General features: G+C 32.7%; 1 protein-coding gene across 1 annotated transcript; it reads right to left on the reverse strand.

Annotated features, from left to right (window-relative positions):
- POU1F1 (POU class 1 homeobox 1) lies at positions 1-15,120 on the reverse strand. The gene is made up of 6 exons (XM_033134332.1): positions 14,855-15,120; positions 11,894-11,965; positions 4,398-4,622; positions 2,196-2,360; positions 1,417-1,477; positions 1-531 (listed from the first exon to the last, which is right to left on the reverse strand). The coding sequence occupies exons 1-6, from the start codon at positions 14,994-14,996 to the stop codon at positions 321-323; spliced, it is 876 nt and encodes a 291-aa protein (XP_032990223.1). The 5' UTR covers positions 14,997-15,120; the 3' UTR covers positions 1-320.
- Between the last annotated feature and the right edge of the window lie 261 nt (positions 15,121-15,381).

The raw sequence follows: 15,381 nt of genomic DNA on the forward strand, positions 1-15,381 counted from the left end.
ATAGATAGATAGATAGATAGATAGATAGATAGATAGATGCATTGGTGGGTGGATGGATAGAGATTTAGAGAAAGGATCATTTTATTCCTATTAGTATCTTTGGGTTAAAATGTAAAATGTAGCTTCTGAGAGTAATCATTTTAAAGAAAATAATTCGTCAATATAATTGTATTTTTTAGAATGTAGAAAAGAAGGGTGATATAGCAAATGCTGATATAAAATGATTTTTTTAAAACCAACCAAATACCTAACTTCTATTTTTGTTGGAGAAGAGAAAGGAATGAAAAATAGGAAAATTTGCAATTTCACAATAGGAAACCTTATCTGCACTCAAGATTCTCCTTGGAAATAGTAAATAAACTCTGATTCAGACTTGTTTTCACCCGTTTTTCTCTCTGCCTTCTGTTGCAAAACCAAACTCTTACTACTTCTTTCTCAAGATTCAATTCTTCAGCCATCCGCATGATCTCTTGAGAGGAAGGTTTATTCTGTTCTCCAAAGTGTCTCTCCAGAGCGTCCTTAGCAGCAATACTAGGAGATGGGATTGACAGCAGAGGATGGAGGTAAAGAGAAAGGGTGAGTGTATGTTTTTAGTGATGTTTCTGGCAGATCAAAATTAAGTTAGTTTGAATTCCTTCAATATTAACATGAAAACAAAACTTAAAGGCTCTGAAAATGCTTTTTTAAAACTCTTCAACAAAGATAAATGTACCATTTGTCGAACTTTTGGATGTTTGTCATAGTCAGGGTACCATTACCAGAGTCAAGGGAAGAAATAAATACAGGAACCCAGACTTTCTATGTTTATCCCACTCGGTGCCACAAGAGGGCACTGACTTGCTGAGAAGAAAAGGAACACTTCTAAATGTCCCCCAGAAATCATTTAAATTATTTGCAAGAGATTAAATGTTTAGTGAACAACTAACCAACCAAAACAAAACCTATATTTTAGCATTTTCTGTGTGAGCTTCATGGACATTACAAAAAGATCAAAGAACAATCTTTCTGGTTTAAATCTCCAGGAGTTATCTTGGACTTAAGATGCTGAAATATTGATTAATGGTTTTATTTTTAATCACATAGATACCATATTGCCAGAGCAACACTCATATCTAACTGGACAACAGAAACAGTCACTCTTTTTAGAAGTGATAGTTGAGTTTTTGTTTTATCTAAAACTGTGGAGCAAAAGTGTCCTTCAATCGAACAATACATACTTTCCCATCAAATGTTTAAAATTATTAGCTCTCCACTTCTCACTATTAAGTTATTAAAACATGCTTTTTTTAACCTATATGGTTTTGTCATTCACCTTATATTTATATGTTATATTGTATCTGTATACGCTAAAAGCTCATTCCATTTGGAAAACATCTTTTTCTTCCTCTAGTAACTTTTAATATCTCAGAAGCATACCTTATAGTTGTTCTCCGTTTCCGTTTCCTTTCATTTACTCCCGCTTTTTCATTGTATAAAGCTGTAATGGAGGGAAGGAGAATAATTACAAAAACAAAATAGTGTTTAAAAAAAAAAGCCCTCAGATTTATGTTTCAGGTTTTCTTTATAAAACAATGCAAAATAAAATCACCGTGCATTTTTGTTTTAATTTTTACAACCTATGTCATTTTACATTATAAGCTCTAGAGAAAAATGTTAATACTGAAATAAATATAACTTTGCAAAGACAATTGTCTACAAATCATATTTCTACCTTTCTTTTGTTGGAACTGTTGCTCTAAATGCTGTCAAACCTTGACGTTAGTATGAGTAGATCATTTTAGCACATTAAATTCTACACCTGAAACTAATATAACATTGAATGTCAACTGGAATTGAAAAATAAAAATTGTGCATCTAGCAATTACTTATTCACTTGGAAGGCTGGTGTGTGCAAATGCTCTTGTTACACTAGTATCAGGTTATAAAAATGATTCATGTACAATCACTACAGTATAGCACAGAGGCAAAAAAAAAATCTGGATGTGTTAAAAAAATTCATTTCACCACTTCACACCTATGCCACCCTGTCTCAAATCTACACTTGAATTTGCCTTGATTTCTTTTAGTGTAATGAAACAAGATACTTATTTTTTATCTCAAAGAGAAAAATGAAACCAAACTAAACTTTAGCATGAACCCTACCAGTTGTTTTAGGTTAAAACATCACAGAGACTTCAGAAATGTAGCTTTAGTACCTCCCACTTGTTCAGCTTCCTCCAGCCATTTTGATAATATTGCTTTCAGCTTGCATGCATTTTTAAAGCTGAGCTGCAGGTTTTCAAATCGGCAGATAGTTGTTTGACTGAATTCAGAGCCATGCACAGCTGCCAGAGCCTCCCCAACATTTGTTTGGGTGTATCCTGTGAAAGGACAATAAAGACCATTAGCTTCAGCTTTCAGGAAGCATTTGTTTTGGTCTGATATCACACAAATTGATATCAGACCAAAATGAATGCTTTGTGTCTCTTTCTTTGTCAATTACTAAATACTGCTTTTAAGCATATATTTGTTGGTAATTTAGAATTGTTTAGTAAGGTTCAGTGTAAAATCATCCAGTACTTCAAAAAATATTCCCTCTAATTGATTATTTTTTCTAGATGTCGAAAGAATTCAGATAGGAACATATGTCATTTGTAACATTTAGTCAAATTGGATAGACGTCTCATAAACACTTTATAAGACACTTCAAAATTCTTGCACTCTTTGTTATTAAATATCTGATGACATATACTAAAAAATCTGTAGTATAGTAAACATAATGCAAAAAATATGGTGCTATATCATAAATATTTTTATCTCAACTGTAAGAGTGAAAAAAATCAAGTATATTGTTGAAGGGCACCAAATAAAAAATTATGCTTACTTTCCCTAAAGACATGTTTATTATGAGATTGATCACCCAACATTTTATATAGACCTCCAAGCACATTTATTATATCATTTGGTAATGCTTCTATCTCCAAGCAAAGATCCTCATTTATTGTCCCAAACATTTTTAGTGTACAAGTTGATATAAACCATTAATATCAAATTTGAAACATTCACAGCAACGTAAATAGCAAACTGAAAATGAAGGTTACAGAATGCCTACTGCTGTGTTTCTTACATATAGTAACCGAATATTAATGCAGGGCCTAGGGCTATATACCTACATGCATAAAGCGGTTACATATGCTACCCATTGATAAATACTATTACAAAATTACCTGTGGCTCATTCCACAAATACAGAGGTTTGAACTATCATTTTCAATCCATTAAAAAAAAAAAAATCACTGCTTCATGAATTTGAATCAGGGTTACGTGTGATAGTTATTTTATGTTAAAAACGCTTTTCAATAGAAAGTGAGCAAAGCGTATGAACAGATAATTCACAGAAAATGAATTACAGATAACTGTCAAACACATGAAAGAACACTTTTGATCTTCACTCAGAAGAGAAATTTAAAAGGAAATGACCATGAAGTACCATTTCGACCTATTTGATTTTCAAAGATCCAAAAAACTAATTGCATATTTTCCTTCAACAAGTATTTATTTATTCTATGTGCCAGTCACTAACTGCTGAGGATATGCCGTTCAGGAGAAAACAAAAAACAAATAAACAAACAAAAATCTCTGCCTTCATGGAGATTACTATATTCTGAAGAGTGGCAAAAGAGACATTCATGATGGCAGGAAAATTTGTTAACAACTTCTATTCAGACCAATTTGACAACATCTATCGAAGTTACAAATATACTTTTTGATCAAGTAATTTTGTATTTAACACGTTTCCTACACATATATAGGGGCAAAATGACATTAATGAAGTTCATCATTGCAGCATTGTTTTTAACAGCATGAGATTGGAGACCACATAAATTCACCATTAGTAAGGGGCTAGTTAAAAACATTGTGAAATAGAATATGACAGATCCATTTTTAAAAAGCTCTCTAAAAACTAATATGGAAAGCTTTCCAAAATAGATAGTTAAATAAAAAAATTGTATGAAGAAATAAATATATGTATTTGCTTAGATATGCATAAAATATGAAAGAATACACAAAAAATAAGAATATTGACAAACAGAAAAGACAAGCAGAAAGTATACATTTTATTTATAATTTTTATGCCTTTGAATCATATGAATGTCTTATCTATTCAAAAGTTCAATTAAAATGTAAAGAAAACCAGGCACTTCTCAACTAACCTTGATGCAGTTAAGTTGAAAATGAGAGCCATTAGTTTAAAAATCTATGTATTTAGGCTACTAAGAATTTATGAGGAAATAAAGGTTTTTGTAGGATTTTTCACTGTTGGACTAACTTTTGAGCACAGTAGAAGAAACTGAACAGTAATACAGTAAGCCTTTGCAGACCAACTTGTGTGCCCCTTTGCTCTTAAAAAGTGCATACCTAACTTAATTCTTCTCACTTTAAATTCATTGGCAAACTTTTCAAGCTCTCGAATTTCCGGAGAATCCATGTCTATTGGCTCTTCAACTAATTTACTTTTCCGCCTGAGTTCCTGCTTGAAATCAGCAGCTGTGGGGTCCTCTGCCAGGAGAGGCTGGTGCATGGGAGGGAATCCATGACTCAAGGTATGGTCAGGAAACTTATAAAGACAAGGGGTTAAGCTACCTGTGAACAAAGAAAGAAAGAAAAGGAAAGGCCATTTGTAATTACACGCCCATTTCTATACAAGCAAGGTTTTTGCCTGTTAGAGCCCATTATCCTACTACAGCCAGTCTCAATTTTGGAAGGTTAACTGACTGACAGTCTTCTGAAGTAAGAGTCAGAGTAGCTTCGTATAGATGTGATTATTCGTTTTCCACCTTCCCCAGAGCAGCAAAAACAAAGAATGCCAAAGGACAGAAGCAGGAAATTGCAAATAATTAAAATAGAAATAAGAAAATTCAGAAGTGTTAAGTTTTCCATCATTTTTTTCTCTCAAAAGTCACTTACTCCTGGGAATCTGAGGTTCAACTCAAGCCAGAATGTGTATTTTGATCTCTATTTTCTTAATTCATTGAACAAATAATCTGTGATGTTATAATCAAGGCGCAGGAATACGTGCTATGCTGGCAAGTTTTCTTAGCATCAGAAAATTGAATTTACAATATTTAGAAGCCTGACCTTTTTATCAGTAAATGCTTAACTTCAAGGCGAAAGTCTCATGTTTTTTGTGTTTTGTTTTGTTTTAATTTAACAAAGGCAAATAAAAAAAGAAATGTGGTTAAATAGATTGGAGGAGTGAATAGATGTGAACAAAAGGTAATTTTTTAAGTTTTATTAAAGAGTCAGCAAAAAGATTTCTTGAAAAGTATACAGTACGACAAAATGACTTTTGATTATTATACAAGAAACAAAAATAAGTGCAATTCTAGATATGATAGGTAATCACCCATAAATAATGAAGCACTGTGTCGACTAAATGGATTAAATGATAAATCACAAAATACTAAAGTAGCTAAAACTTGTTAAATTGCTTCCAAATTTTATTCTTCATTAGTAGGGAATGACCTATCTCAGTTGGGGAGCATGGGCAAGCGGATAATATAATCCAAATTCCCACACATTTTGTTCTGTTTTCTCCATCACTATAATAGGTTTTAATTGGCAGAGATTTCACTTCAGTTTATATTAAATGACACATATATAACCAAGACATTTTGATATAAATAAAACATTCAGTAATTAATCATGTTTCTTAAGATTATAAATAAATATTTAAAAAATAAATTACTACAGAATATATGCAATAATTATTCTTCGAAACACTGGAAAAGTACATTAAGACTTTATGCTACTTATAATTTCTTCATAAATACATTCACAAGTCAAAGACATGAGTAATAGTGTATTTTACCAGAATATATAGATCTTACATTAATATATCAATATGTAATGAGCAAAGAATAGTGTAAGTCAGCAAATTCTTGAGAGTATGTAATTATATTTATATGAAAATATGTAATTATAAAGTGTCTATCTGATAGACTATATTGTTTTTCTGAGGCACAGTTAACATGCAAGTGAGAAATTAAACAAAAAGGCATAAAATAAATTGAGCTGCTTCATAGATGTGAAAAATATTTGAAAGAAGCTACTCCTGTCTAACAATGTCATACTACTTTTACAAACCAAAATTATCCAGTTTTACTTTTTAAAAAGTCAGTTAATCACCTACTTAATGCTTCAGTGGGTGATATATTGATCAGATCAGATAAAATTTCAAACAATTGTATCGTTTTTAATTTATTACATAGCTAATTATTGAAAATGTTTATTACTTTTGGGGTACATGTTTAGGTTTCCATTGGCTTTAGATTTCTCCTAGTTGAAGTAAAAGAAAAACTAAAAATATATAAAAAGAAAGCTCATCACATTTATTTTAGCATCTACTTAATAGCTGTCTCAAGACTTCTTTTGCTTCTGACTTTCAGAGTTGGTATATGTATGTGTGTATATATATATACATATATATATGTATATAATATTCACTTCTGTCATCATTCAGAAAAAGAAATATTACTTAATATACTTAATGATGAAATACTCTAAGAATTAGTACAGAGAGCAAAAATCAGGCTGCTGTTTGATTTTGCACATAAATATATTTTAAGTCACTTTAGATAACTCATTTAACCTATGTCAAATTATTTTTATTTTACATAAGTAATTTGTTGCATATCTTTTACATGAGATGCCATAAGGTCTGAACTTGTTGGCAATCTTGATCATTATTTTCAATTTTTTCTTGCTGATCATAGTCACACACTGCTACAAATTTTCTAGGTGACATTTGTTTTGTGTTCATTTCACATTTGTCATTTTCTTATCTTTATATAAACAAATGAGGTAGGAAAGATATGTATTTTTTTACCCACTATTTAAAATTTAGGAAACGAGTAAAAGAAGTGAAATAACTTACCTTAGGTATCACAATGAATTAACTATACAGTTGAAACTAGAACTGAAGTCCACTGGACACTGCAATAAACCACATCAAAATAATCACCTAATTCATTTTCCAGGCAGTCTGTCCTCAGGTAAACCCAATGATTTTCCTTTAAAGACTTCTACAGTTTAAACACATTTGCCTACATTAAACAAATGTTTTTACACAAAAATATTATACATATTTATTAAAATATTAGAAGCGTCCAATCTTTGTTTATGGAAAATTTTAAAGGTATTTTATACATTATAAGTAGTCTAGAAAATGGACATTTAGAAAATAAATGTTAACATGAGTCCATAAAAAGAACACAGGAAATACCATGTTCACAGGTTTGACATCCAGAGTCAAAAGAAAACAAAACAAAACAAAAAAATGTGTGCTACATTTTTATTTTTCAATAAATGAAAGTATCCACGATTATCCACAGGGACATCATTTTTCTGGAACTAACCTTAAATAGGAAATTCATGACGACAGTTATAAACACAGCCAAACTAACTGCAGTTTCTATCATAGGATCCTGTATTTTGGGGAAAGTAGGAGTGAGTGGTATGGTATATATGGCAAGGTATTTTTTAAATCTTTCTAAAGCCTGGTTTATTGAAAAAGGAAAAAGAAGAAGAAGCTAAACGATGCAGTGAGTCGTGTGCAGCAGAGTTCTCACAGGCAATTGGCAAATCATTAGTACAGCACAATTGTCTATAAGCCTAGACAAGCACACACCTAAATAGCTTGGAAGCGTCTGCCCATTCTTTACAGCCCTAAGTATATTTTCACATTGCAGATTAATCCACCACAGCCTTTCTGAATTGCTCTGCATGTATTCCTGTGCGGGAGAACAGAGGGCAAATCTTTTAACGCAGGCAATGAGGATGAAGAGGTCTGGCTTGCCTTGCAGGGCACTGGCTCAATGTACCATGGCATGGGGCAAATTGCTCTTTTGCAGCATGTGGCTCTGCCAGATGCTAACTGACAACATCTCTGAGGTGATGGGCTTGAAGCCTTAAAAGAACAAGCCGGGGAAGCAGAGGGACACGGTAAAACACACCACCTTGCTATAAACATGCACAGGAATGCTCATTTAAATATTTCCATTTATTTTTTCCCCACGCATGACAATGTGAAGCAAGTCATAAATCTGAATTGTGATCTTTTCTCTTCTGGGCATCGGTAAATCCTATCCATGCACAATACAAGTCCTCGAACTGGTTTTGTAAATTAAGTTTATTTGGAACACAGCCATGCGCATTTCTATACATGTTGCCTATGGCGGATTTCTTGCTAAAATCACCAGATTGAGTAGTTGAGACAGAGACTAACTAAAAAACTTAAGAAAAATGTATCATATCACTGCTATTCAAAGACCCTTCATGATTTCTGTTGCCTTTTGTATTAGTCTGGGTAGAGTGGGTACTTTCAGCAGTAGTAATCTTTTCTCTTATAATGGACTTCTCTTTTTTTTTTTTTTTTAATGGACATTCATCTTTTTGGTTAATTCCCGAAATTCATTTATTCTGCTTTCCTCTTAAAATTATTTTTTTCACTTTTTATATCATTATTAGTTTCAGGTATATAAAACAATGTAATAGTTAGACATTTACACTCCTCACAAAGTGATAACCCCCCGCCCCCAATCTACTACTCCTCTAACATTGTATATAGCTGTTACAATTCTACTGACTCTATTCCCTACGCTGCACTCCACATCCTATGTGTGTATATATATATATATATATTTTTAATTAATTTTTAAACAAAGACTTTCGCACCAGGTCTTGGTTTGGCCATTATGTAATATAACTTTGCTGGATTAAATGTTCATCACCATGTAGCTGATTTTCTCAGTGGACAGCCCACTGAGCTTGTTTCCTAACCTTCACCCAGCTTTAGAAAATGGAGGACAGAAATAATCTCAGTTTTAGGGGTTTTTGTTGTTATTTTCTTTTGTTTTTATCTAAAAAAGATTTTGAATAGCATTTATAATTCCCTGGTTCCTGTTATCTGTACTGTAGACTGTTGAATTATCTAAATTCTCACAAGTGAAGGGACAGAAGAAGGAGGTTAGCTGCAAGCATATCTAAAGAGAAAACCAAAGGAGAAAGACAGGTTGAACTGGTACAAATTAGCCACAACTCAACTCCAGTAGAGTTGTACTACCTACCCATCTTAAATATGAAAAGATTGAAACTCAGAGATGTTAAGTGACTCGAACAGGGTTCATAATTAGTTCACGGTGTGGCTAATTTGTTGGTCCTGATTCGTCATTCTCTTTGGTTTGCCCACACCTGGCTCTGAGGCACAGTGGATTAACCCGGTAAGTAAAGCCCTCCCTACTAACCTTAACAAAATATTAGCTATAGCTCTTCCCTTCCAGTGGGTTGTTAATTTAATGAAATGCTCAAACAAAATATAAGCACCAGAGTATGGGTAATAAGATAACCACATTAAAATAAAGTAATTTCACATCCTTTGAAATATAGTGCTTTCTATTAAAAAAAAAAAGAAAGAAATATAGTGCTTTCTGGAGCTTCACTTTTATATGGAGTATGTGACAATGAACCTGTCTTTGTTGTTGATGATAAGATGCTTCTGTGGCTTGCATGGAAATGGCTGATTTGATGAACGCCTTGAGAATTCTCAGAAAATTCAAATGCCATAACCAGGTTTCTTTTGTGTATTTTATACCTTTGCTATCTGATTTCTGAATTCCTGTGTTTTATAACTCAATTTGGGTAGCTACTCTGGGGATGAAGGCAGGAGAGTTCAGATTCTCTGCATTTAATCTGCCATGATGTAAATGCTAATAACTGAATATATGTCAAAGTAGTGACATTCTAACAAAGTACAAAGCATATCACATTTTAATGATATTGTTCTCAAAATACATTCAAATATACGTGCTATGCTTGCCATGGTGAATTTTTCGTTCAGTAACAGACATATTTAATTTTGTTTTAAGACTACAGTGATACCTCCAAATCTTAGGCTAACCATTTTGTTTTTGATGTCGCTACCCCAGGCTTTGAATCATTTAAAGGTCTTTTCCACGGGCCTCTCTGGGTTTGCTGAGTGCCCGCCCAGGGGACTAGTACCAGCACAACCTGAGCTGCCTGTGGCCTGCAGTGTGAACCTGAAGCGCTGTCTGGAGACTGTAAGGATGTTGGAATTCTCAGGCCAGCTGTGAACTCACTAGGCCCCTCAGGCTCTGGTGGGGAGGGAGCTGCTAGCAAAAACCGTTTTGGTCCGTGGCTGATTTTAATTTTGTGCAAACCTCAATCCACTGCTGCCTCTTGCTGGGTTTTGAGGGAGCGTCAAGTTGCACCTGGGTTCATGGGAATCACTGTGAATGAACAGCAAGTCCTCTCCTCCGAGAGAGAGCAGCACACGACGGTGTGCTTGTCATTTTCTGTCTTCATAGTCAAAACGTGGTGGAGGCCATGGAAAGCATTCTGCCTGCACCTCTACTGACTAAATGTGTGTCATTTCACCATTTCATAATGAAAGTACTTCCTCATCAACAAGGGCTGTTGTCATTAGGGATGAATACCAATTACGAAGTGTATGAGTCATAACCAGTCAGTTTTCCAAGGGGAAGACAAAAATATGGCTTTCCTTATTTCTTAATTATTAAAAAGAGACATTAGGATTCACAGGTAATCATTAAAAACTCCAGTTCATTTTACCATGAAGTTGATGATACTAGCTTATTCAGAATGCAGCTCAATAGAAAGTAAGAGAAGCGATTTTGTTCTGGAATCTTTCATTTTAAAGTTTCAATGTTTCGTTTAGTTTTAAACTGAGAAATTTTGAGAAATTAAAGGTGGGTGAATTAAATTCTTTGTTTAATTTTATTTCAAATTTATAGGCATAAATCCATGTTTGATTCTTTTTCATTATTTATTCTGGATGATAACAAAACATAAGAAAAAATTTTCCTAATATTATGCCTTTATCCAAAGTTTCTTTCTCAGTATTACACAAGTGTGCTTGTGTGTGCGCACACACACACACACAGACACACTTAGTAGTTTGTCAACCGTAATATTTCTCTCCCGGCTGCAGTAATAAATACAAAAATCAAATAATATCTAAAAAATTATCTGTGCAAAACAAAATTGTGCACTTTATTAAACCATGAAAATATTTTCTCTGGATACATCCTAAAATTAAGTCATGTGTTTTGTGATGAGTGGATTCCTTGAGTCAGATTTCCCTCTTCCTTAAGCAATGTGCTACAATGCCTCACACAGATATAAATACGTAGCCTTCATCTAGTGATGTTTTATTTATCCAGAAGAGAAATATATGTAACTTCAACTATTCCTGTCTCATTTCAGACTCAGAAGCAACTCAGAATTGCTAAAGCCTCCAATAGCTATTGCTGCAAACTCCTCTTAGCCTTCAACATCTTATTTATCTTTATGGACCAAATGTCCAGAAGAAATATTGCAATGAGGGGAATCAATCTGTGCCATCTGCTTTGGTAGCCACATGAGGTTATTGAACACTTGAAATGTGGCAAGTGCAATTGAGCAACTAAATCTTAAATTTGACTTCATTTTTGTTAATTTACATTTAGATTTAAATAGCCACATGAGGCTAATGGCTACCATATTGTTACTGGAGCAAGCCCACCAATAGCATAAACAAGTGACAATCAGCAGGTCGACAGCAGTGAATTAGAATAAAAATCATACAAAGCAAATATGAGTTAAGAAGCACAGCAGCAAAGGGTTGTATAGAATAGGGGCAATTAGGTATAACCATTATGGTATCTGAATGCACTACATATCAGGGAATATTTTAATAGGTGGTGGTTTTACCAGCAATTTTCAAGGTTAAGAGATCAGAATTTGATGATACACGCTGTTCAAGATTCCCTCAGACCCAGGAAAACTATCTAAATGTCCCCAAACTCAATCTCATCTGTAAAGATAATTTTTCTTACCTGCCATCACTCCATAGGTTGACGGCTGGTTCCCATAATGACAGGAAGGAACGGAATAATGAAGTCCTGTGGCTGTGTTTCCCAACGTTGTCATCGAGAAATATGTATGCAAACATTTAGAAGTTTGGATCAAAGACAAAATAGACGGTACTGGTAAGAAAATGTATGAGGATTCAAGACACATTCGTTTCATTTCAAAAATACACATTTACGTGATTCTTAAATTTTTACATTAATTGTTCATTCTCATTTGGAGAAAAGTTATCTGATAAGTAGGTTAAAACTAGGTAAGTTTAAGTTTGTCTCAAGTAATGAGATCAGTCATCATCAAAGCAGACTATAGCTTTCAGTGATTATCCTATGCTCTGTGAGGGGATGATGGACCAGTTTGGACCTTGGTTAACTGAGAGTTGCAGAATTCTTGTAGGTTCCATCCAATATAGACAGTGCAATAAACTGACTGAGGAATAGTCTCTTAAAATTCTTGTACAACATAGTATTCTAAGGTGGTCTTTCTCTGGAAGAATGAATAGAGAAATTGACTCTTGAACAGTCTGGTGCTTATTCTAACAAATGTCTTCCATCAAAGAGGAAATGGCAACGCAACTAGCCTCCTATTGGATACAACCATAATAATCCCACTAAATTTAGGGTTTATGAAAAACCTGTGACAGTGTATGACATGTTTACGTTTATTTTGAAACCTTGAGGTTGTAGGTTTCCTTCATGCACATAATCAACTTAACAATCCTAGTGATAAAGCTGGTCAAAAAATAAGTTCATTGTTTTGTGAGTGATGAGATGTCTATAAAGGTTGTGCCTAGTATATAAACATAAACTTGTTCGTAAGTGGTTATATACCTTGTGGAATCAATGTATATTTTAAAAGTAAATTTGAATTATATATATATTTTTAAATCAAGCTTTAAACAAGATGACTAAAATAATGGACTTATGACAATAAAATCATTAGCCAATGTTTTGTTACATAGTTTATTTTCTTATTTTCCTTTATATCTTGAATATAGTATTTGGACTTTCATAAACATAATATAATCACATCTTGAATAAATATTAGAGATACTATCAGGTGTACAATTTGGATCCTTTGGAAATACTGAGATGTAATTTAGTGATTAACATAAGGTCTCTTCAGAAAGTAAAATATTTTTCTGTAACTATAGAACAATATTTAATGTCTTAAAATATCTGCATCAATTTTTATTTTACAAGTGACATGTAGAAAGAATTGAAATCATTTTACAGAATGATTATACATAAAAAACCTTGCTATGAATTCGAAAATTAAACAAATAAACATGAAACATATTAAATACCCAAGTGCTCTTCTCATTATAACCATTATTTCTCATTCTTTATTTAGATAATGAGAAGTATGTGATTATAATTTGATGGAAAAAAAACATGAAATCAATGCTATTATGTAAAATACATTAGGTCATTTTTACGCATTATAATTTTTTTACTTCATAAAGTTTAAATACTTTTTTGTTTCTCTAATTTTGAGAAGTTGGATAAATGATAGGCTAATTTACTACATATATGTTATTTATTTATTTTTTAAAAAATAAATAAATCAGGTTTTAAGCCAAAACATGCTAAATCATTACCTCAGTTCTAAATTTTATTTTCATTCTGGCCAAATAAAACTCACACACAGAAGATTAACAAGCAATGTATTATTCTCCTCATCCCCTATTGAAAGGAAGATCTATTATTGAAACTATACAATTAAGCTATGTGGTAATAGTTTAAATTTTTATAGCACATAATTTTGGTTAAAATACTTTATTATAATTTCTAAAAATATGTTTGAGTGTACTTCCGTTATTACCTTTTCAATTAAATTATACAAATCTTAGGTAGAGGAAAAAAGTTTTTCAATGATTTTTAAAATCCAGCTATGTAATCTCTATAGTCTTTAAAATTCAGCTGAAGATTAATGCCAAACATACATATGTATTTGGAAACTGTCTAATTTTAATAAGAGATAAAGCTTAAACGCTTTAAATCAGAATATAAATTTATCAACTCAAATTTTGATTTCTAAATGTGTAAAATTTGTTTCATACTTATACTGCTTTCAAAATAAGTGGAAAGTGAATAATATATTGCTATTTAATGGAAGAAATGTACTCAGTTCAAGACTATCTAATAATAATTTTACTTTAAAACACTTTTACTTGTTACTGCATCAAGAATGGATTATGCATTAGCAAACCATACTCATATAGTTGTGTTTAAGATAACACATTTGAATTCTCAAGTTTAATTTTCATTTAAGAAAGTTATGTAAGAAAATATTAAAACTTGGTTAGAGGTTGAAAAGCTCTTCAGAACTCAATCTTGATAAAAATTTAACTCAGTTCATGGGCTGTAAATGTTAATATTGCTTCTAACTTTGTTTTTGAGTTTGAATTATGCAAAAAAAGGTAAGTGTATTAAAATTATTTAATTAGCTTATTATTTGAAATCCATTGTTGTTGGTATTGGGAATTATTTAGTTGTGTTTACTATGAGGTATGTGGCTGTTTTTAGAATGGTAACAAATGTAATCTAAAATTCAAATCAATCTTTAAGTTAAAGAAGTAACACTTTTAAAACACTAAATTCTTTTAGTCTATTTCTTTAGTTTTGCTCTTTACCATCAACTTTCCATTAAAATGGTTTTGGATTAAAAGTAGCCAAACTCAACGTTTACTTATGTAAAGAACAGATCTTTATCATCAAACCAACAATAAATTACTGCACTTATTAATACTTTTTAAAAAAATTTCTTAGACATTTGGCTTCTTTAATATCCTTAATATTTAACTTAAGACCTATTAAACCAAAGGGAAAAATCAAAGAAGCAAACACATTCTAAACTAACAAGATTCAAAGCATCCATTCTAAAATCATTAGGCCCAGCCACCTGTAGGTTGTTATTGGAGTCAGTACCTGTAGACATCACATTGGTGGCATGGTTGGAGACTGGTAGGCACTCGGCAGCGCTGTGATGCATTATCAGAGGCAGAGTGGCAGAAGACTCAGAATTCAGAGGTATAAAAGTTTCAGCCGAAGTAAAAGGTTGGCAACTCATTCCCACAAGAGAGTAGAAAAATGAGGAGAACTGCTACTCCCCAAATCAGAGTTTTATTATATTACCGTCTCAAAGGGCTGTTTCAAATCTCACTACCTGCATATATACATCAGGAAGGCTCTGAAGCACCAAGAGGGCGCGTGCTGGTATTTATACTGCAGGGAAATCCCTTTATACATGTTAATCATCGTTTCCCAGGGGTATTGCTTTATCAATCTGAACTGTCTTCCTTCTAACTCAAACATAATCCATGCCCAAAAAGAAAGCTGGTCCTGGGGTATGGACTAAGGCGAAGGGTGAAATCTGAAACTTTCTTTGACAACTTCAGTAATTCAGACCTTTTAGAAAAGCATCAAGAATTTAAAAAAAGAAAAGTCCCTCAAAG

This window comes from Rhinolophus ferrumequinum, chromosome 2 (genome assembly GCF_004115265.2).
Source record: "Rhinolophus ferrumequinum isolate MPI-CBG mRhiFer1 chromosome 2, mRhiFer1_v1.p, whole genome shotgun sequence".
In the NCBI taxonomy this organism is placed as follows: Eukaryota; Metazoa; Chordata; class Mammalia; order Chiroptera; family Rhinolophidae; genus Rhinolophus; species Rhinolophus ferrumequinum.

What these genes read in the sequence shown, in the direction of transcription:
- POU1F1 (XM_033134332.1), bottom strand. Translation starts at nt 14,996, where the DNA reads ATGAGTTGCCAACCTTTTACTTCGGCTGAAACTTTTATACCTCTGAAT. An exon ending in CACCAATGTGATGTCTACAG is followed by an intron (nt 11,966 to 14,854) that starts GTACTGACTCCA and finishes TGGGAAACACAG; the next exon opens with CCACAGGACTTCATTATTCC. An exon ending in GGAAGCTGAACAAGTGGGAG is followed by an intron (nt 1,478 to 2,195) that starts GTACTAAAGCTA and finishes CCTCCATTACAG; the next exon opens with CTTTATACAATGAAAAAGCG.